This window comes from Micropterus dolomieu, linkage group LG21 (assembly GCF_021292245.1).
Source record: "Micropterus dolomieu isolate WLL.071019.BEF.003 ecotype Adirondacks linkage group LG21, ASM2129224v1, whole genome shotgun sequence".
Lineage (NCBI taxonomy): Eukaryota > Metazoa > Chordata > Actinopteri > Centrarchiformes > Centrarchidae > Micropterus > Micropterus dolomieu.
The window spans coordinates 8,032,571-8,055,660 of record NC_060170.1 but is presented as its reverse complement, the minus strand read 5'-3'; the positions used below and the strand labels follow the sequence as shown (position 1 = coordinate 8,055,660).

The following is a 23,090-nucleotide window of genomic DNA, read 5'->3' as shown; positions in this document are numbered from 1 at the left end:
TCTTTTGAAAATGACCTGGCTTTTGAAAATCTGAAATACATGTCTCAAAAAATTGAATTGTCACTTCAGAAACTCCCACAACTCGAAAACCCTGTCAGCATCTGAAATTACCGAATCGAGGATGACAGCAATAACGCTGTCGTATCTGGATTGCAGAACAAGCGAACGCATGCAGCCTCTTGTCAAACAATATGCGGGGCTGCTTGCACTTGATTGCACTGTGATTGCTGCTTTCATTATGTGAATGTGTTGAGTAAATAAAGTGCTTACCGCTTGTAAAAAAGTGACTGAGGGATCTGATTAATGTGACGACTGCAGAACAGGGCAGAGGGAAGAGAAGAAGGAAAATAGGATGGAAAAATAGGGGAAGACTAGAGGCACTAAAAAAGGGGGAAAGTGGCATAAAGGAGGAGTTGAAGAAAACATGAGAAAGATAGAGGTGAGACTTTAACCTTAATGGCAAATAAGACTGTCAGCAAGCCAGAACATATTGTTCTCAGCATCTACATCTCTCTTTTTTCCTCACTCAACTACCTCTCTTTGTCTCCTTTCCCCTCTACAGCTTCATTTTCTCCCTCCCATCCATATTCCTTCCATCTGCTACTTATTCTCACTTTTTTTTACCTTACTTTTCATCCCACCATCCCGTTGTCTTTTATCCGACAGAAAGGATGGTAGAGAAAAACTGTGTGCATACAGTGTAAGAAGGAGGAAGTCGAGTGAGAAAAGAGGGAGACTGAGATACTTAGCACTGTGTGTTCTGGCCCACTGACGGGCTTATTGGTTAATACGAATATCAGTCAAGTGTTTATCTCTCTCTTCAGCTGTGGCCAATGCTTCAGCTAGCGGTAATGTACCAATCTCTTGCATATATTCTGGGATCCGCTGTGGAAGTCTTCCTTCACACACTCATCCTGCATCTATCCTAAGCTCTTTCACACTGTTTAACGTTCATTCCTGAACATTCCTTCCTGAACGTTTAACGGTGGAAACAAATGAGTGTATTTAAATACAAAACTCCACCTGACTAGTTACAAAATCATTTCTTGTATCCTTTGACAGCTGTGACGGAACCAGAACTGGATTTTCCCTTTTGAGGATAAAGCCACATTACAGCCCAGGTTCCTCAATCACACGCTTTGATTCAAAGCGTTGTTTACAGAAGGCTGCTATGACGCTCGCACACTGTACTTTAATTTCCTCACAAGCGTAGCGAGTCAGAATCCCTGAAGCACAAAATTAAAAACTGCAGCTGTGATTAACCACAAAGCTGTATGGAAACAACTGATCCAGAGGTATGGATCCAGGCGTATTAACTGCACAGCTCCACCTGATTACAAACGCCTGATGAGAAACTTCTCACAGCGTGAAACTGCAGACGTGTCAACATTTGGCAGGGATGACACCCAGTGTCATTAGAAAAGAAAAGAGAAAAAAGTCACCCTCAAGTTTGACTGTTAGCACAAGCTTCACCTCCATCTGAGACTGGCTACTTGCCACATTTGCTTATAGAATAAGCCAACTTACCAACACCAGCTAACATTTAACAGCATTTGGCTGGTGATTCAATGCAATTTTACACTCTGATTCCCACTAAAAAGGCACTGCACCATTCAGTAATTCACCCATGTCTGTCTGCTGCCAAATTTTCAATCATGAGGCTCTTTACATAAGACAATACAGCACCAAATAGGATCAAATCCATATAATTCATCTAAACTTTGTTTATTAAAATTGATGACATAATGGTGGGAGGATACTTTGCTATTCTAATCAAATAGACTTTTTGTTAAATTCAGCAAATATTTGGGGGTCGCTAGCACTCTGTTTTTCGTGCTCACAAAAATCCGGTTTCATCAAGAGTTCACAGAACATTTTTTTCTTCGACATAATGTCACTGACTAACACCATCTCCTTGCAACTTCCAACAGATTAGCACACCTCTGGAGTCATTTCCTTGGTTAAGAAAGTAGATCAAACACTTCTTAATCTTTATCCTAAAAATAGGCCCAAACATGCATCACTCTAAGAATATTTTAACCAATTAGGAATAATTACTTACTCCAAGACACTTGATAGATGCCCTGATCTACTGGTATATTTATACATATCTTGGTACAAAATAATAATAAAAATTTGGGTCAACCCCTGGCAGATGGGAACTGTATGTGTAAGATGGCAACAATCTACAAGCTTTCCCATGAGACCTGAACGCAGCACGACTCCTGGTTGCCCTCGGGTGTAAACTGCCCAATGAGAGGAGAGGCTGCTGACCCCTGGGCCTATAGACAGCCATGATTAATAGGCTTAAAGGAAGATTTATGGATCAAGCTGGAAAAGAAAGAGGGAAAGAGAGAATCTTTTTTTCTTCCTTTTTCTATTTTTAGCCGCAATATAAACACAGTTGGGAAATCCAATTCACAGCCAGGGAGACAGACTAATGCACGGTTAACGAGTAAAAACGTGTCTGTTTCTCATATAAATATGTAAATGCAAAGTAAAGTGGGTAAATCATGTTTAAATCACTATGTTCAGGCATGCATATGCATTATGGTGCATTGCAGGGGGGTTAAAACCATTACTGCACAAACACATACATTAATACACACAAGTTGCGAGGTGATAATGGGTCATAATGTGAGTCCAATTACAGAAATCACACAAATATATTCAAATTATTCACTCAGGGACACATCGTTCCAGTACCACTTACAGTTTTTCACAATTGCTAAGAGACATTTCTTGAAACTTTAAAGACAAAACCTAATCTTTAAACTACATTCACAAAACCCCTGACTCTTCTGGCAAAAGGCCAGAGATTCTTGTTCTCCACCTCCTCCTCCGCCCTACTCCTGCTCCGCCTCTTCCTAGTCTTCCTCCACCTCCTACGCCTACTGTTCCTCTTCCTTCACCTCTTACTCCTCTCCATACTGCTTTTCCTCCTCCTCCTCCTCCTCCTTCCTCTTCCTCCTCTCTGGTGTCCTCTACCTCTTCCTTCAGATCCATTGTTCCAAAACTAAATGAACTGACTCCGGCCCTTTTATCTATCTACTGAAGCTTCTGACTGGTGTGTTATCAATTATGACTCTTTGTGTTTCCACCTGGGTAGCGGTGTGCTAATTGAGCTCAACCTGTGCTGACTTGAGTGAACAATATTGAACATCAGTTCTTTCTCAATGACCACGTGGTGTAGGCAATGAGAAATGAAGGGATTTGTGTCTAGAGTTTAGGGAAATGGGTGTACTTTTTGAAAAATGGAGTTATGGTTTTGAAATGTTAGTTAAAAAGCCTGGTTATAATGTTTAAGCAGTGGAGAAAAACTGTAAATGAACTTCAGTCATAGATCTTCCACCACCAGGCAGAGAAAATTTCTTCTACTGGACTGAGTAAAGGAATGTATGGTTGAAGGTACACATATATGAATCACTGGTTACTGTTTGACGTTGTACCACTTCCTTAGCGGGACACCACAGTGAAAGCTGACATTGTCCCGTAGATAGGATTCACTGCCAGCTGAAGATCTTGCTGCTCACGCTCAAACACAAAATTCCAAAGACCACCCAGAAAAGTAAGAAAATATTCAGTGTTATATGGCCCCAAGGTTGAATGACGGTAGAGCTTGGTCAAAGGGTGCCACCACGCTGGCCAGGGACTTGACCACATATTGATTTGATCACATCCTTAGAAACAAGTGTGCACAATTATGATTTGCTGTGTGTAAAAGATGACAGCTGTGTTGTAGCTGTGATTTACTTTTGCCGCATGTATTTACCATTTTGCAACACAAGTGCATCACAGTGCAAAATGTGTTTTAGTGAGTGAGAATATATTTAGAGTTTTGCAAAAAGACTGGATGAGATTTGCAAAAAACTTCCTGAACTTGTTTAAGGGTTTGCCAAAAGAGCAAGCGATTCGACAAATGGATTTAGGCCATTGAGTATTTGGTTCAGAGAATGGGGTTTAGTGTTTTAGCAACAAAAAACCGTAATATAGAATCACACTTTAACTCCTCTATAACACACACTTATTAACACTAACACATGTACAGGATGTACAGAACGTATAGAGAGAGTTTCTATTCCAACACTAATTTCTCTCCAACACTAATTTCTACATGCGCACTGTACAGTGTGTAGTATATAAGGAGACATTAAGAGAGGATTGCAGGCTGATAAAGAAAGAGGAGAGGCAAACTGTGAGAAAAAATACAGAGTGAAATAAAAGTCAGATGGTGAACTGAGAGGTGTAATGGATGGCATGAATTATTCTGCAAAGAGTTTGGGAAAAGATTCTTAAACTTGCCGACGGAAAGATGGAAAATAAAAAGATTAATTGAAAAGCACCCAAGGTGTTTTACCTTGCAGTTCTCACAAATGAATATTTTGAGACAAATAAGTCTAAGTGAAGGGTTTTCCATTTCATGCTTCATCTTCACTCAGTACTGTTAATTAGGAGCCCATCAGCTAATACTTCAGGCACGGCTTTTTTCCACAGGCCTCTAGGGTAAAGTTAAGATTATAAAAGATGAAGGTACAGTATAAAAATTCACTATTACTAGCTATAGAGACCAAAACCGTTTTTGTACCAGGCTGTAATATGTTCCTTTCTGCTGTAAAGTTGGGCATTTTAACATGGGAGTCTATTGGGATCATAGTCAGTATAAAGGTTAAGTGCAAGTACCACTAAATTGTACATAAATACAGTGCTTGTGTGAATGTATTTCAATATATATTTTAGTATATTTTAGTAGGTTAGCTTTCACCTTTCCACTGATGAAGACAGTATCTAATGCTAAAATATTGATAATATTGCCATGGACTGTGACGTAACAAATGATGCAGCACTTTTTTAGGTCACCACATGAAACCAAACTGTTTTTGTCCTGGAGGTCTTTTGCAAAACATTTGCCTTCACAAATGCTAAAACTTGATTTCCTCATTTACCTATGCATGATGCCTAAAACCACTTGGTTACGGAGAGGGAAACATTGTTATCATGGTTAAATATTAGGAATGTTGACTTCTAGCATTACAGGAGATAAAAAGCTAACCATCCACACCTCCACGCTCTTACTTTAAGCTGCACTACATGAAATGTTGCTTTGGAACTCAACACTGCCATTAAACTACCATCACCATTACAAAACACCTGCATTAATGATGCTGCTGGAAACTAAGAGAATAGAATAACAAAGCGACTGTACAAGCTGGTGCATATCAATTCAATTCAATTCGAAGGGGCTTTATTGGCCTGGGACACAGATACTAATTAGCATTTTTAATAACCAATGTAAGTTTTGTTAATCTATTGAATTAAACATAATTTTTAGAAGAAATCAGTTTTTCTGCTGAGCACACTAGGCCACCAGATGCAAAAAACAACTGGCTACTTCTGGATATTACATTTTATGTTTCCCCTGTTGTTTACTTGGACTAATTAGATTGTGTATTAGCCTGAAAATATACGGTATTTTTTAGGTTTTAGACATTTTATATGCTACTTTGGAGAAACCAAGAGAGCAAGAGGACTGTCCAGGGACACAGAACACACACAAGCTAAATGTGAAGAAAACAACTTCATCCAATCCAATCTCATGAAACTATTGTCTTCTCAAACATTCCATTTGTATGGAGCAATGAAAAAAATCCCTTGCTTAACTGTAATTATTCATTCAAACAGCCAAACTTAATTATAAGAGTTCATAAATCTTGATAATGTTTTCCCACTGTTTAATTGCCTGTTGTGGTATTTGTCTATATGAGAAATGAACATACATTTGTTTAGTTATAATTGCTGGCAGTCTGTATATTCATTTTCAGTCAATAAGACAGATGGATTAGCCTTTCTTTTAAATGGGGAGCTGGAACACAAGTAATGTAATGTGACTGTGTGGCTTACAGACGGAAATTACCTTAAAGCCATAATTTAATATCTTTGAGTAATTTCCTTTTTTGACTTGCTGTATTTCATGTTGAAACAGGTTGAAGGGAAAGATCATAACAAAAAATTCCTGGTTGGAATTTTTATTTGCACCTGAGGTCACTATTCAAGTTACACCGTATCATTGTAAATGCTTTTTTTGTCCTCATTAATTGTTAAATAGGTATATTCTGCCATGAAAAATTGGCCAACAAAGGGAGAGTCATTTTTTATTCCACATAACTTTAAGGCCCCAGGGAGGCGAGGAGCAGCACTGTGTTCAGAAAGTTTTCACATTTTTCTAACTATTGTACCACTCTTTTAAAACGGCACAGGAAATATCTCAACTTGAAATGATGCTTTCTTTGTTTGAAAAATACGCATCAAACTACAAAATATACCCAGAAATGCAAAGCACACCACCACTTCCTGCTTTTTAAACAGAGTTTGAATTTTGATGTTGACATTAATGTGTAGAACTGAATGTAAATATGACAAAGGGCATTACGGAGACAAAAAGCATGTTAAATTAACAGTACCATATAAAAAAAGATAAAAGCATGGTTGACTGCAGATACTTTATATTGACTCTGTGTGACTGTTCTAGTCTCCTCAGGCGATGGCATGCTGAAACATACAGAGCAGCTTGGCCAGCACTGCCCACATCCCAAGGACAATCTGGATTTTGTCCTCTGACTGCCCTGCATTTCTATAAACTCTCTCTCTCTCTCTGTTTATGAGCCTCTCTCACACTCTCTTTTTTAATTATCCAACCAGTATCTCATTTACATATGCAGTATTTTTAGCACGTAAATAAAGTTTATTTATATGCCAGTAGCAAATGTTGCAAAGTGCTTCACAATAAAAGTCGAAAGCAAGAGACATCAAAAAAAGGCTACAGCCATTCATACCTGGGCAGTACAGTCGAATCTTCTTCAACACAGAAAAATGTTGAAGTGAAGTGCCTCATTGAGGAAAACATTGTAACAGTAGCTGTTTAAGGAGGAGGATGTATGTTTCTGATTTACTTGCAGCTCCCTAATTTTCCCATCATTCAGCAGATTCAAATGACCAGCCAAGTTTTAAAGGGACAACACTGTGCAAAATACCCTGACTGAAACAAAACGCTGCTGTTTGTGAAGCATTTCTTACTCTTTTCAACATGTGTGGTGGTGTGTATTTCTTTTTTAATGAATCCCGATGGACAATATTGCATGCAGGGAGAAATCAATTAAAGAAAAGGAAGTCAGTTTATACATCCACAGAAAATACACCAAAATGCAATGCAGACACAAAAAGCAATGCGATTCACTTGATGTACTTTTTCTGTAGTTATTATTCCTATTCCTTTAAACACTACATGTTCAGTGGACTGTCAAAAGGCTTTGAGGTAAATGTAGGAAAGAATATGCACACAATTAAAAAGTAACTAACTTGGAATGCACTGAATATCATATTTAACTGTCAGCGAGGCTACAAGATGGCTACGTCTTAAAGCCAAACACCTTCAGCTTTCAGAGAATTTTTTATCCATGCAGTTTACATGAATGACAAAAAGAACTGAACTATAAAAACTGGTGTATGTAAAATGAAGCAGAGACCTCTACCTGCCAACCTCACCTACAGACACCCACAGTGAATCCTTCATGATGTGTGTGCAGTCAGAGAGACAGAAGTGACCAGACACAAAGCACATGTCCTGACACACACACACACACACACACACACACCACAGTAGCACACGGCATCTTTTGCAGCAACGTACCTTGGCGACACTCAGGGCAGCATTGGCCCTCATGGGTTATGACCAGGGTGCCCGGCGGGCAGGTGGGGCAGGAGCGCAGATAACAAGTCACCTGGGCATCACGGCATTCACACTCCCGGCAACTGCTATCAGTCCACCTAGCCAGGTCCTAAAAAAAATAAGTGAGGCAGAGGAGAGACAGGGAAATTAGTTTATTGGATCTAATGAATCTAGTGAAGCTAAAGTTGTAGTAATGCGCAAAGTGTGACTGGGGTAAACACCCAACAGCAAAGGATTTTAACTTTGAGGAAGCTGAATCACAATTAAGAAGGATGCCACACAGACCAGACACTAAACTGAATGCTAATAAGCTGCTTGTGTCAATAAAAAAGCCTGACAGTCCTGACTTTTATATACATTTTCAAAGCAGAATAAGTGAAGTGACGGAGGCCCACTGAGGACAGATAGTCAGTCACACAGCAGGAACCTCAGTCACAAAAAAACTGATTTACCTTGTAGTAAGTTAATTGTTTTTTCCAAACTATCTGGCAGGTCAAAGCTCACAGACAAGGACAGGCACTTAAGATCAGAAAACTTTTCTGATTGGCAAACACTGACAAGCGTCTCGAGCTTGATTTTACAGCAGGAAATCCATTCACAAACCACTTGTATCCAAGGATGTTATCTAAGGAGCACAAAACCTGCAGCCCTGAGCAACTGAGAACAGAAATCTGCAGCCTTCAGCATCTGTTATCACAACAGGTGCAACCGGTAACCTGTACGGTTGTGTAACACTTGAAGACCATAAAGTCAGTTTACAGGAACAACCACTGTTCCCTCATTAGCTACCATGTTGCCAGACAATATATAGAATCTCACTGACCTGTTATAGAAAGTAGAAAGTACATCTCCAACCCATTCATCTATCCATATTAATACTAAATTATTACCATTAGCATGTTTCTTGTAAATTCTCACTCGTATTTACTTTTTTAAAAAAAAATGTAAAAATTCAAATTTGATCATTTCTGTTAAAAAATATTTTATTATGTTTTTCCCATTTGGGACAATCAATTTTTGAAATAAACAAGTGAAAACTGTATGTAGGTGTGTGGTAAGTATGCAGTATCTATCTTTGTTTACTACTGGTGAGAAGAATTCCTCAGGGAGACAAAGAAAAATCAATTTGAAAAGGATGATAGCTCTCTCTACACTAGCTCCGAGCCTCGGCCTTGGCTGTGTCCTACAGCATTTCATGAGCATTCCCCTCTGGCTGATAATGTAAAAAATTAAAGCCTTTGCATTCTGGGTTTCCAGGACTAGTCTATGAATAATGAAGCTGATGCCAGAATAATAAGACAAAGATTCTTGTTACAGGCTAGACAGCCTAAAGTAATCTGATAGCTATGTCCTAAAACACACATTTACTCTGCCTCACTGCAAATTTAATTCTCAGTGTTTACAGTTTGTATTTATATATTTATATCCAAAGTAATATTGATGTATTTGGTTGTTTGTTTAGCAGCCTCCTCTGCAGTGAGACTTTATGCCACTTGCTTTCTTTCTCCTTCTGAGAATAGAGAGTTTACAGAAGCCCTGTGGTGTCTTTGTGTCTCCCACACAGTTTGGGTTTCTTGCCTGATTTTGCAGTTTTCCTCTCATGTTTATGTGCAAACACACTCAAAGTAAAATCGAGCTCCATTATAGAAGTACCTTGTAGGATTTCTCCTCGTACAAACAGGAGGGTTTCAGAGAGGAACACTCTGGGCAGCACTTCCCCGGCAGCTGAATGAGCTCTGATCCCTAAAAGAATAGAAAAATATAAATTTAAATTTTATTCTCTGGCAATCATGAAGTTACATATCACTTGTAGTGAGGTTTAAAAATAAAAACTACAGGGAAAATCACCGAAGACATAACATACAGCACAAGAGAGGTTGACAAAGTACACCAGTCGTTACTCCAAAAGTTATAATTTTTGTAATCAGGAAGTGAGGAATATTTTTGGTTTATATAAAGCATGAAACAGCAAAAGAAGTCTAATTTATGCTGGTTTTCTACCTCTGTCCATCACACTTGACTTTGTTTTTCTCCTTGAGTTATCTGCAGTTCTTTTAGTCATCTTAGTAAGCCCAATTGTGTTCAATTTATGGTCAGTTAAAAAAAACTAAACTAAATCTTCAGTATTAATGTGGCAAGGAATGACTTTTAGTTGAACTGGTAATACTAAAACTTTTTTAATGTAATTTTAGAAACAGCATTAAGCAATTAAAACCCACTGTTTTAAAGGGAATTGAAGAAGAGTACAGAAAGAGCAGTCAGGGTTTAACATGAAAAGATAAAATACTGTTTATAGTATTTAAAGACTAAACGCAACTTGATGTAGCAACTTGATTGTGGAATTTGTAGAAATTATATTGTTTATTCTTTTGTTCATTTGCATTTTAGTTTGGTGTCTTAAGTTCATGTCTTCTGTTTGTATTATTTTGACCTTGTCTTCTTTTCATCCTGGTCTCTGTCTGTTTCCCTGTTTGGTTGTAGTTTATTTGTATTATTAGTTCCTGTCTGGTCCCCCTGTGATCACTCTGCCTGCCTGTGCGTCTGGGCCTTTCCGAAACTGCTTGCTACTCCCTCCCCATACATACTTCCACTCTGTTTGCGCGTTCATGCGGAGGGCCCACCACATTGAGTGCCATCCGAAACCAATGAGGGCGGAGTGGGAGTGGGTTATAAAACCCTCCAATGCCGGATGCATGATGGAGGAACCTTCTTTCAAATGTGAGTTTCCGTGTGACTATGCCTGAAAACATGTAGGATGTTTTAATCCCAAAAGTAAACTAACATTTCCATACACAGGTTAATCACCATACACAGGTTAACAATGTAGCCTGAAGGTTATATTGTGTTCAATAAAAAACTGTTGCTTGTTTGATACAAGTATGATAGCAGGGAGTGATTAAACTTTAACTCTCAATAACTTGAAATTGCGTTTGTCTACCTGGATTTATCCTAATATGGTACAGCCTGTGTTTACATGTCTTAGGAGCTAATAAGAAAAAAAAAAACAGAACATGAATGTAACCTGTCACTTCACTGACCACTGGCAAAGATGTTTCTTCAGAATAGTAAAATAATTTCTCATCATTCTAATATTCTGCTATTCAGGTTCATTGTCAAAGACCTCCAGCTTGTGGACCAGGTGTCTGCAATGCAGACAGCAAAGAAGTGGGAGAACCTAAAGAAAAATACAAGGTGAAACTGTGATACCAATATGAACACAATATTATCCATCTTAAATACTGCAGTGACATGTCTAACAAACATTTCTACTAGGAACTAAGAAGGCCTCCCGCAGGGTCAGGGACTGACCAGGGTGAGGAAACCCCAGCTATGTGGGCTTTCTACCTGGACATGCATGAGGAAATGGAGAGCAAGCCATCTGTTAACCCACCAGTCCTCATTGCCTCATGCATGTCCGACCCCACTTTACTACCAGGCCCCTCTTCCAGCCCCAGCTGATCTGTTTTTTGTGTGCTTGTTATGTTACATGTTTTATAATAGAGTTTTGAAGGCATGATTTTTTTTGGTCATTTGAAAATTTAAGACCTGCATTACATTACTTGTTGTAAAGATGGTTAAAAACATGATGGTGTCAGAGGTGAAGCATTCGTTGTGCACAAATATGCTGAATATAGATTAATTCTCTGAATGCACATGAGGCTCTCTGCATGCAACAAGTGTTGGTCTGACATTTGAATGGCAGTCAATTTGGTTACAATGCTGTTTGAGAAATTGCTCCTTTTTAGAAGACTAATCTGGAGGATTATCTACTGGTATGGTTTAAAAAGTTAAGCAATGATTGTAAAGGGTTTGGCAAGCATTACATAAGTAGTGATTTCACTTTTGTTTCAAGGCCCCTACATATAGACGGGGCAGGATATTGTGACTTCACAGTGCAACAATTAGAGAGACCCCTTGGTGAAATGATGTACTTCTGAATGAATGCCACAAACAGGTGTATGGCGCCAGCTTGTTTTAATTTGTGGTAAAGACTTTATTTTTATTTGAAATGAGAAATGCTCACAACTAACATGTATATCTAAAGATGTTTCACATAATAGAACAAATAAGATAACATCCTCAATGACCAAAAATAATGTGTGCAAACATTACAAATAGTCATGCTCGTTTAAATGTTGTGACACCCTGATTGGGGCAGAGAGACGAGCAGCAATTGTGTCCCTTATGTGATTTCCAGGCCTTTCTCGTCCTCCAACAGGGGGAGAAATCTGTGGGTCTGCAGCATTGGGCACCTCATCCAGTTCTTCCAGCTCATAATCCATGCTGATGCACAAATTATGCAGGAATGCACAGCAGGTGATTAGGTCTGGGGCGAAGGTGGGACTCACCTCCAAGGCTTTGGACAGAGTGGCTCGCCGACGTGACTTCATCATGCCAAAAGCTCGTTCAACAGAATGAGCCCTGGCATGATGGGTGTTAAATCTCTCCTGGACACGGCCTCGCAGTGGTTGTTTGTATGGTGTCAGAATGCCTATGAGGCTCTCCAGGCACGTGTATGCTCCATCTCCTAATAGGTAATAACCAGCTGGTACAGGGCCTGGCAAAAGAACCCTGGCATCGTGGACGGAGCCTGGAAAGCCCACAAAGACATCCAAGAATCTGGCCCTAGCATCACAGATGGCCTGCATCTGTATGGAGGGGAACAACTTATAGTTTATGTTGTCAGTTTGGTGTTGGTTCCCTGGGGCTTGAATTCTGATGTGGCATCCATCTATGGCTCCAGCGACATGGTCAAGTGCAGGACTCTCAGCAAGACTGCAGAATCCCTGTGTGATGGCAGGAATTTCTTGTGCTGATGGTAAGGAGATTAAAACTGACAGCTTGGCCTTTATTCTATTGGTCACCCTGCGGATCATGTCGTGTGCTTTTGGGGATCCCAAATGCCGATGCCACCGCAGACAGGGACAGTCCATGGGCCAAGCTGTACATGAACACAAGCACCTCCATCTCCTAGCTCCAACCGTGATCTTGTGGAAAGGCTATTAGGTGCATAAGGTTCCGCATAGTTATTCTGATGACCCGAAAATCCCTCCTCAGGCACATAGGTTTCCATAGAATGCCATAATTGGGATGGCTACATTCAAATGTACCGACACCTGGTTTCCTATGGGGGGGGGGGGGGGCACACAATGTTATTTTATTGACAAATTGTGCATTTGGACACTTATTTATATATACACATTTATGTATTTTTAAATCTATTTATGTCAACTGTATGTGTACTGTGTGTCTGTTTAGCACCTAATCACCAGAGAAAATTCCTCGTATCTGTAAAATACTTCTTGGCAATAAAGCTCTTTCATTCTTATTAAGTCAATGTGATATGCATAATCCTCTAAAATTTGCTGCTCTCACATCCTTCAACAATATTATCGTGATCTTAGCCATCATGGTGAAAAATATTTTACACAATAGAGAAATTACTCCAAGCAACCTGTAATTGTCACCCATGACAAGTGGTGTAGACTAGTGCATTTCCAATGGAACCTCTTGAGTCAGCCAACATAATATGCTATGGAATATATTTGTCAAAGGTCACTAAAAGATAACTAATAGCTTCCAAGTACTTATAACTGACAGTGGCCTGAAATGCCACAACAGAGAACTCGGCTCGCAAGACTGACAGGTGCCTCTGATAATTAATATGACTTAAAAACACAAAAGTCATACAGCCTACTTAATAACCGTTTGAAAGATGAAGACAAAAAGACACTAGCCTACCTTTTGCTGCCGTATCAACGCCAAAAGGCGCCTCAAACGTATTTGTCGTCACATGGACCGCAGTTTTTCATTTTCCAACATTGGTGGATTACAGCCGCTGTTGCTGCTCCTGCCAGATGCTGTTTGGAAATCATACTGACGTACTGTTGCATCAAATCCTAATTCCGCTAGTGAGAGGGAAGTTCATCCGAAAGTGGCTGCAGTTTTATACCCTCCGCGTTAATTAAGGGAACTCGATTTGGCTGTGAGGGTGACTCCCACCAGAGTTCAATCCGTGACGGAGTGGAAGTGGCGAGGGTTTAGTTTCAGAAAAGCACTCTGTGTCTAATTACCTCATGTCCTCCACCTGGTCTTGGTCCCGCCCTGCTCATTAATTAGTGTTTAAATGTTTGCTTGTTCTGTTCAGTTTGTGTGACGTTCTTGTCTGATACTGAGTGTTCCGTCCTACCGTTGTCTTTGGATTACTCTGCCTGTGCTCTGGATTATTTTTGCTTGTTGGATTTTCCTCAGTTTTGGACTTTACCTTGTACTCCCAAGTAAGCTTGTTTCAGTTTGGTTTTTGAGTTACAGTTTTTCTCGATTGCTTAAACACATTTCTTGAAATTATGCCTCTTTTTCTCGAAACTCTAAACACAAATCCACAACTTCTCACCCAATTCCCCAAATGTCCTATTTTCAGGTCAAAATCAAGCTCTTCACTCAAAACCATTCAATCTTGCTGAAAAACCAAACTTTGCCCTCAGACATAACACACAAGCCCTCAAAAACACACACACACTACAACACAGTCTTACACTGGTGAGAGAAATTCAAAACAATACTACAAAAACTGGTTTTTAGTAATGTTGCTTGTGGGTCATCCCCTCAAATACCTTTTCACATGATGAACACAACATAAGAAATACACACGTTTTATTCCTTTGTGTGCTGTACAGTACAACACACCCAACAACAAATTATTCTGCCACAGCGTTTGGTCTTGGACAGGCCAGAGATTCAAGTTCTCAATCTCCTCCTCTGTTTCCCTCCTCCTCTACCTACTCCTCCTCCTCCTACTCCTCATCTTACTCCTATCCAACTCCAACTGTTCCTCTTTCTTCACCTCTTACTCCTCTCCATACTGCTCTTTTTCCTCCTCCTCATTGTCCTTCTTCTCCTCCTTCTCTGGATCCATTGTTCCAAAACTAAATGAACTGATTCTGGCCCTTTTATCTGTCTATTGAAGCTTCTGATTGGTGTGTTATCAATTTTGACTGTTTGTGTTTTACCTTGGTAGCTGTGACCAATATTGAATGTCAGTGCTTTCTCAATGACCACGTGGTGTAGGCAATTGGAAATTAAGGGATTTGTGTCTAGAGTTTAGGGAAATGGGTGTGCTTTTTGAAAATGGAGTTATGGTTTTGAAATTTTATTGAAAAGCCTGGTTATAGTGTTTAAGCAATTGAGAAAAACTGTAATAAATATTTTAAACTGCACCTTCATCACACATTGTCTGCATTTGGGTCTACACCTAATACTGCGCTCAGCCACCAATGACATATACAGTATATAATATATACATTGGCAAGAGAGAGAGGACAAATTGCCAATGTATATATTATATACTGTATATGTTGTTGGTGGCTGAGCGCAGTCCTAGGTGTAACACACACATCTATACTGTATATATGCACACATATAAAGCCAAAACCATCGTTATTGATTGTAATGATCGTGACACAGCTACATTATGCATGATGCTTATATAATAATCTGCTCAGCTCATAGACCTTGTAGTCCTTCAATAAGAATTAAAACATTAAAAAATATCCAAATTGGGGTTCTAAGCTCTACACATTACAATGGCAATATACCACTAATGCAATTTTCTGATGCTAAAAACAGTACCATTACAGTACATTTTCAAGCCCCCAGCCCCACTCCCACCACCACTAATTTTAATTGTACCCCATTGCCTTTCTCTGCCTACTGACCCACACATGTCATTAAACCCATAACCTCCTTTTATTTGTTCTGCACACTCACACGCTGAATGAAAACTGCATGGCTCTGATCTTCTTAGCAGAGTGACCTTGCTCAATTCAGAGCTGGACAAATGCCAATTGTGCTACTTACAGCTAATGACACTTACCAACTGTAATTATCACCATACGACGTGATTAATGAGGGCTTCTTTGATCGTGGCAGAGAATAATAAAGTAATATTATTAAATGTGCTTGACAAAGGAAAACATTGGAAGAGTTGTTGAGTCAACGTGGTACCAAGCCCAAAGTGGGTAATTTCATGGGATAAAAGTAACTATGGGAACACCAGCCAATAAAGGCTAAAAGGTTTGTTTTGTCCCAAAAAACTCCCACATCCAACATCCTACATTCCTAACTGGCCCAAGCCTGATAAGCATGTCTTCAAATGAAGGCTATACCACTGATGTTTCTGTTATGTTCATTTCATGTGACGTTGGGATAGTCTGTGGCTACAGGTTCTATTGTTGAAACTGTAAGGCAAGTTTATTTAACCTCTGTTTTCTACAGTATTATTTCTATAAAAAATTTTGCCACTGTGTGCAGCTTTCACATAGATCAGTTTTAACCTTCAATTTACTTCATCTTATCTGAGAGAAATATGTGATGGAGGCATCCAATATTGTAACCTCAAATGTTACCCTTTCTCCCATTCTACCTAATTTAGATTTACCCCTAAAGACCAGTGAAGATAGTTACATCAGACCTTGTGAACTTGTCAATTTCACTGCAGCAAATTACACTGACTGTAGGAAACTGTGAACAAAGTAACTGTGACATCTTCCATTAACTTTTTAGTGGCCCATCTGAAGGCCAAGAAATGGGATTTCTGGGTGCAGTCTTGTTTTGGGGGGGCAAGATAACTAGGGTAGAAAAGGTTAGACCAGGTGGAGCCTGAAGAGAAAGGTAGCTCAAATGATCATCAAAATCACCCTTAGAGGAGCCGTTATGAAGAAGCCAGTAAGTATGGCAAGTATGACCTCATGTAGGTTACACACATTATCTATTCCAACATGGGTAATAAGTCTTTGTGTCACTTGGTGCTGTGGATTTTGACCTTGTTTTGTACCAAACTTGTCCCGTCCAAAACACTTAACCGCCCCTTGCTATGTTGTTTAAAAAAATTATATGACAGAATACAACACTGCTAAAAGAATGCTGTTCTATATTCAGAAATGGTGTTTCACTGTAGTGAGTAAATTATCACTGGGTAGTTCAATTTGAACCAAAGTCTTTTATAGCACAGTTAGCAGGTTAGCAAACCAGCCAACAGAAATGACAGCTCAAAATATCCAAATATACAAAGATAATAAAGTTTTAGCTATTCATAAATTTACCATTATTGTATTCATAATTCAGCCTAGCATGCTTATTTAAGTATTAAGGGCTAGTATGACTAGTTTAAATTTGGTCAGTTAGGTTAATTAGCTAACGGAGATAACTTTACATGTTTGGACAGAATTTTAAAATTTTCTGTTAGGCTTTACAATAATATCTTACCTCTTGACTTTTTTACTAGGCCAAAACAAATTGCAAGGGTCTTTGTTCATGGTGTTATGTTGCAACAAGTACAGTCGAGGAATATATATATATATATATATATATATATACACACATCTATATACATTCGTTTGAACGCTTATCAGACACAAATTTTAAATACTGTAACACAAGACTATACAACATTGGCAATTTGTCACGCCAGAAATAATTTAATTTATCCGCATAAATATCATGTTACAAGGTATTCTACCAGGAATGTGTGCTTGCCCATATTTGATAGGCATTTTTAAACTGTATTGTAGCAAATGTTTAGCCAGGTTAAACTTTTTAGCTCTCTGGCTCGGCTAAATAAAGTTTAATCAAAACTATTAGTCTCTTCCAGTTATTCACCAAAGAAATGTTTGTGATAACAAACCTGACAGTTGAGACAGTCAAAGATGAGGCCAGATTTACTCATCTTTGTTTATAATGATGGTATCAAGCTTACCTGCAGGCATTCAACACGACCACACTCCGCCCTCTGGCAAAGGACCTGGCCCCGGTTGCAGGTACAGAACTCACAGCCTGTACCGTTCCACATGTCTCCATTGTAACGCACGGCGCCCTCGTACAGGCAGCTTCCCTTGGCAACAGCACACTCATCACAGCACTGACCAGCACGCTTCACTTTGGTCTGACCCTGCAAGGAAGCAGTACAGCGAGTTTAGGTTCGGGTCTCATTTTGGTTTTCATGTACAGTCAGATGATAGGAATGAAGGAATGCAGACGGAGCTGCAAGACAAGACAAAGAAAATCCAAGGAGCTTATAAAAATGCTGGGTTTTGTTTGTGTGTGTTTCAGCAGAGATAGATAAAGAGGATGACGGAGAGCGTGTGTGTTGCATTATTGCGGGAAAACGCACCAAGCAGTTTGGACCAGATATTTCTTATGACAAGATTAGAGGTGTAGATTTACTGACACTGTAGATTTCTTCCACAGCTGAGAATTTGAGATCCTCTGTATTTCAAGAAGAGAGTTCATTTCATTCTAGAAAACCTCTATATTTGATATTCAAGATAATCAAGCAGGTAGTTACTAGCTCAGCTTCTTTCTCCTTGTATCTGCTTATTTCAAAGTGGTGGTTTTCAGTCCACTTGGATCCTCTCTTTGCTGTGCTGGATTCCCTTCTTTTTCTGCTATCATCAGTAGAAGCAATGGGCTGTTAAAACGTCCTCAGCCATGCTGAGATACATATATTTTTACTTAAAATTAAATATAAAAAGGATACTTTGAGTGACAGAGCAACGTGCCTCAGAAAGGTTTCCACTGGCTTCACAGCAGGAAGCCTGATAAGTGCTTCCCCCAAGAAGTGTTTCCACTTTATAGGTTTAATAAGAGAATATAAGATCTGAATTCTATACTTTTAATTAGTGTGTGTGTTCAGTATTTTACAGTAACAGTGTACACTGGCTGCTTTTTAAAATACAAACTAAATTCAGAATTAAAAACTTAACTTAGCGATATTTAAGGATTTTCACATTTTCCCCTCTGATCACATACTGTAGATTTCCAAACATTGGAAATTACATTGATAACATTATTGTATCACTTGACATAATGAGCTTCCTTGTTTTATTGAGTTTTAATTGTTTTTATGCCTCCCTGCAAAAACTATTTCCTCTTGTTGGTCAACAGATCTTAAATGAACTGAAATATATAGAGTAGATAAATAGGAAATGTTTGTATAGTCTTACCTCTACATGTAGTTTAAAGGATAAGAGTGTCAATCTTTTTTTATTTTTAACAAATCCTATGAAAATATCATAAACTACTAGAGTGAATCCTACTAGACTCGAGAATAACCTTACCTACTTCCAAGGTGCTTTGGGAAGGAAAAAAACCTGAACAGGTAAAAACTCCAGCGATAACACTTGTAGTACGAAGAACAATTTTATTGTCAGATCAACACGTTTCGGCTTGTGGCCTTCATCAGGGTCATCAGTGTAGTTCTAACAAGAATCAAGAGCACATTACTCCTATTCTTAAAGGCTTCCAGTTTGGTATAGAATATATTTTAAAGTGCTACAGCTAGTTTATAAATTACTTAGTGGCTTAAAGCTAAAATTCATTTTTGATATGCTTATGGAATATAAACTCTGTTGGGCCTTAGATCTTTAATCAGCTGGTCGCCTCCAGTCAGAACCAGCTGTGAAGCTGCATTTAGCTTATCTGCTGATATTACTGATGATTTTAAATGTTATAGTATATAACAACTTTTGCCAATTTAAAATCATTTAATCCTCTATGTATTACTGCACTTTAACTGCACTATAATTTCAATTCCTTTGTCTACCTAATGCTGTTTTGTTTTATCTTTTATTTAACTTGTCACTTGCATTAGCATTGTTATGTACTTGTCTGTGCGTGGCCCTTTAATGTCGTGTTGTGTTTTTTTGTCCTCTGACTTCACTAACAAGTGTTCCAGCACAGAATGAAAGCTGCAAGCTGAAATTTGCATGCAATTAACAATGAAATGTCAGCAGCCCGTGTGTGTGCCTTTGTGTTTGTGTGAGTGTGTGTATCTGTCAGACAAAGAGCGACACTTCTGTGTGGTCATGAATAGTTAATCGTCTCTGAATCCATTAGAGTTTCAACACTCACTCACATTGTGAATAAAACTGAATGTCAATGAGTGCGCATGCACATGTGTAAGACTACCCACCTTGTCACAGGTGACAGGCCAACAGGTGTGTGTGTGGCATTTAGACTGGCCCCGGTCACACACACATGTGGTGCAGGCGTTCTTCTGCCACTGCTCGCCATGCTGCCAAGAAACACACAGACACACAACACTTAGACCATCTGAAATCTACACACACACTCTTACACAGTCTTCTACACAGTGAATCACAGGCTATTTGTAGGAGACTCAAAGCTCATTTGAATCCAATGAGTGTCTTCTTTTCTGTGTGGGGATGCAGAGTAGGAATTGGGTGCCTAGATGGTGTGAATGGCATACAAACACACAGGCTCACACACACTGTGTAGTCAGGAGCAGCTATCAGATGTCAACATAATTCTCAGAATGTTTAAAACAACAGTACTATACTCATACTCATGAAATAACCAATATATGTAGTCTAGACCTCTGAACTCCTTCTCACTTTTCAAACTAATCTATCCCAGTTTTAACCAGATGGCTAGACATCTTTTGATCTGCAAATTGTCAAATCAGTGCTTACTGGTTGGTGATGGTATTCAAAAACAGCCTAACTTCTTTATAAACCTCTGTCTCTCTGGCAGAGAAAATATTCATCTATGCATACTCTCATCAGGACACTAAAGTGAAGTGAAGTTGTCCCACAGCAGCTCCATGCCTGATGTGTTTCAGGCCTTCAATATATATTCTTTCTCAATTTGGGGTCAACTTCCTGTAGTTGTTATATCAGTGAAAAATGTCTTCTTTCTTGTGAAATAATGAAATAATTGCATCCTCCAGGCTTCAGTCAATAAATAATCATGCCGTTTTCCTAAAGAGGAAGGAAGTTAGGATTTAATCTGACATTATACTGTTTAATTTTGGTTTACTTTGCAAACACATACCAGTAGGTACACCTATTTTTATATTGTTTATGAGTGTTTTCAACTCTAACAAGAGCCACAGTTTACAATTAGTGGTTTCTCACAGCTGTCTCACACACACACGCACACGCACACACACACACACACACGCACACACACACACATTGTTTTCAAAACCCTTGCTATAAACCCTCAGGTCCTAAAACCACCACTTATTATACAAAACTGAACTTTGAATCCAAGTGATTATTTTCATTTTTGCCTTTTCAAACTAGGTCTCTCTATTAACAATTTAAGTCTGGAGGATGTAAATTAGTTCATTATTTCCCAAGAAAGAAGACAATTATTACAGAGATAACAGGCAAGTGTTTGACTAATGTGGGATTATGAATTCAATACATTATTTAACATTACATTGACAAAGTGCAAAAACCCTTACTATCAAAAATTACATCAAATAGAATGTCAAGTTTATCTGTCAGTAAGAAACAATGCAGTTGAATTGACATGTTTTCATGCCCATTTACAACATAGAACAACTTACACACACTCACACACACAGTATTATGTGTGTACTTTTAAAAGGACTTGGTTGTGTATTTGAGACCAGAAGATAAGCGACATAATTCATTCTCTTTAATAAATTACAAATTGAGATGTCCCTGACACCCTGAAGGCAAAAACAAGTATCTGAAGCCATGATGCAAACGTGTGTGTGTGTGTGTGTGTGTGCATAGGCATGTAAGTGTGTTAGAAGACACAAACACACATTAGACAGGATGGGACACTCTATGATCAAAGGAGAAACTTGGCAGTGAGAAAGAGATGGAGGTGTATGTGTGTGTGTGTGTGTGTGTGTGTGTGTGTGTGTGTGTGTGTGTGTGTGTGTGTGTACAATGTAAACACAGCAGGGGAAAGCAAGAGCAGAAGAGAAGAGGGGAGAGGAGAGGACACAAAAAAAAGAAGAGTAGAGAAGATAGAAGGGTAGAAGGGTAGAAGTGACGACAAGATGACAAACGGCCAGAAGAGAAGAGAAGAGAAGATAGAAGCTGCTTGGACTTCTTTCTTTCTCAGTATCAAAATACACACATAGGCATTCAAGCACACGCACACAAGTCTCCCTGTCATTGTAAAAAAATATGGTAATAGATTGTGCAGAGAAACACAAAATACAGTACAAAATGTGCCAGGTCACGTAAGTACAGATTTATAAGCTGTCATCAGCCGCCTCCAACACACACGAATGTATGAAAAGTGTGAAAACACACACTTTTTATGAATATAATACACACACACACACACACACACACAATGGGTCTTCCAGTGGCTTTGTAACACAGACTATTGCCAAAAAAATAATGGCACATACACACACTTTTTAAAAATCAAAAATGAACACACAGGTGACCCACCTGGTGCTGTTTACCAGCAGACAGACAGGGGTTGGACACACACTGAGGACAGCACTGGCCTGGCTGGATCACCAAGTTCTCGTGCTAAAGGAGGAAGAAACAAAAACAGTCAGACCATGTGTGTGTGTTGTGTGTGTGTGTGTGTTGTGTGCGTGCGTGTGCGTGTGTGTGCGTGCGTGTGCGTGTGTGTGTGTGTGTGTGCGTGTGTGTGTGTGAGAGAGACAGACAGACAGATGTCCTACAATAATAAAAAACAGTGAGCACAAATCCAATTTCTTCTTCTGTGGTGCGCATCAAAAGTCCTGCCTTCATAGGAGAGTTTGGACTATGGGCACAAGTCCACCATTAACAAACCCAGCTAACTCTTGGATGGATACATGGCTAGCTCTTTTGACTATCAAGATACAATAATGTATATGTAAAAGAGACAGCTTAATAGGTGTTGGATGATATATGCTGTGTACTTTTATAGCTAGCAGTTTTCCATTGCATCATGTCTGTCTGCTTAATTAGGCTAAACACATAGGGTAGTGAAAGATGAGCATGTGCCATTCTTTTGGGTGGGGGCGTTCCCTTCAGTCACACTCCTGTGGGAGCCACGCTGGCCCAACAAGGATTTATTACAATGTACTCGACTTAACTACAACGTATATAAAGTACCACTGTGATTTGGAATGAAAACAAGAGGTGGGTCTCTATTTTTGAAAAATAAAGTCGTCCATAAGGGATGCAGTGGAACAGAAAACAAGGCCACATTTGTAGAACATTTCTATATAGATGCCATCAACATTCATGCCAACAGGTTTTTTGAATTTGAACAAACGCAGAGCCATTGTAACTGCCAGTGTGAACATAATGAAAAAGTGTGTGAAATATTTCCAGAAACTCACCGGTTTGCAGGCCACTTGCTGACACTCTGCGACTGAACACTGGACTTCCCCGTTGCTGCAGACACATCTGGAACAGAGGCTGGGCTTCCACTCTTCACCGTCTCTGTACACAGTCCCCTGCCAGGAGCAAGACTCTGACACACACACACACACACACAAACATAGATAAACACAGAATGAGTAAACAGTAGAATTAGGTGTCAGGTAATGAGCTGACTGTTTAAGCATTTTTTGCCC

At 39.2% G+C, this 23,090-nt stretch overlaps 2 protein-coding genes across 5 annotated transcripts in view; both read right to left on the bottom strand.

Moving 5' to 3' along the window:
* fras1 (Fraser extracellular matrix complex subunit 1) overlaps window positions 1-23,090 on the bottom strand; it is a 257,602-nt gene that overhangs the window by 145,322 nt on the left and 89,190 nt on the right. For all 4 annotated transcript variants that reach the window (XM_046034200.1, XM_046034201.1, XM_046034202.1 and 1 more), the window contains 4 exons: window positions 19,692-19,793; window positions 17,478-17,669; window positions 9,377-9,466; window positions 7,685-7,832 (listed from right to left, as the gene is read on the bottom strand). In XM_046034200.1, the coding sequence (XP_045890156.1) occupies window positions 7,685-7,832; window positions 9,377-9,466; window positions 17,478-17,669; window positions 19,692-19,793 (532 nt within the window). The remainder of the gene's footprint in view (window positions 1-7,684; window positions 7,833-9,376; window positions 9,467-17,477; window positions 17,670-19,691; window positions 19,794-23,090) is intronic.
* On the bottom strand, window positions 11,682-13,759 carry LOC123959880 (putative nuclease HARBI1). Its single transcript, XM_046034205.1, has 2 exons — window positions 13,466-13,759; window positions 11,682-12,848 (listed from the first exon to the last, which is right to left on the bottom strand). Exon 2 carries the CDS (start codon window positions 12,655-12,657, stop codon window positions 11,833-11,835), a length of 825 nt encoding a protein of 274 aa, XP_045890161.1. The 5' UTR covers window positions 12,658-12,848; window positions 13,466-13,759; the 3' UTR covers window positions 11,682-11,832.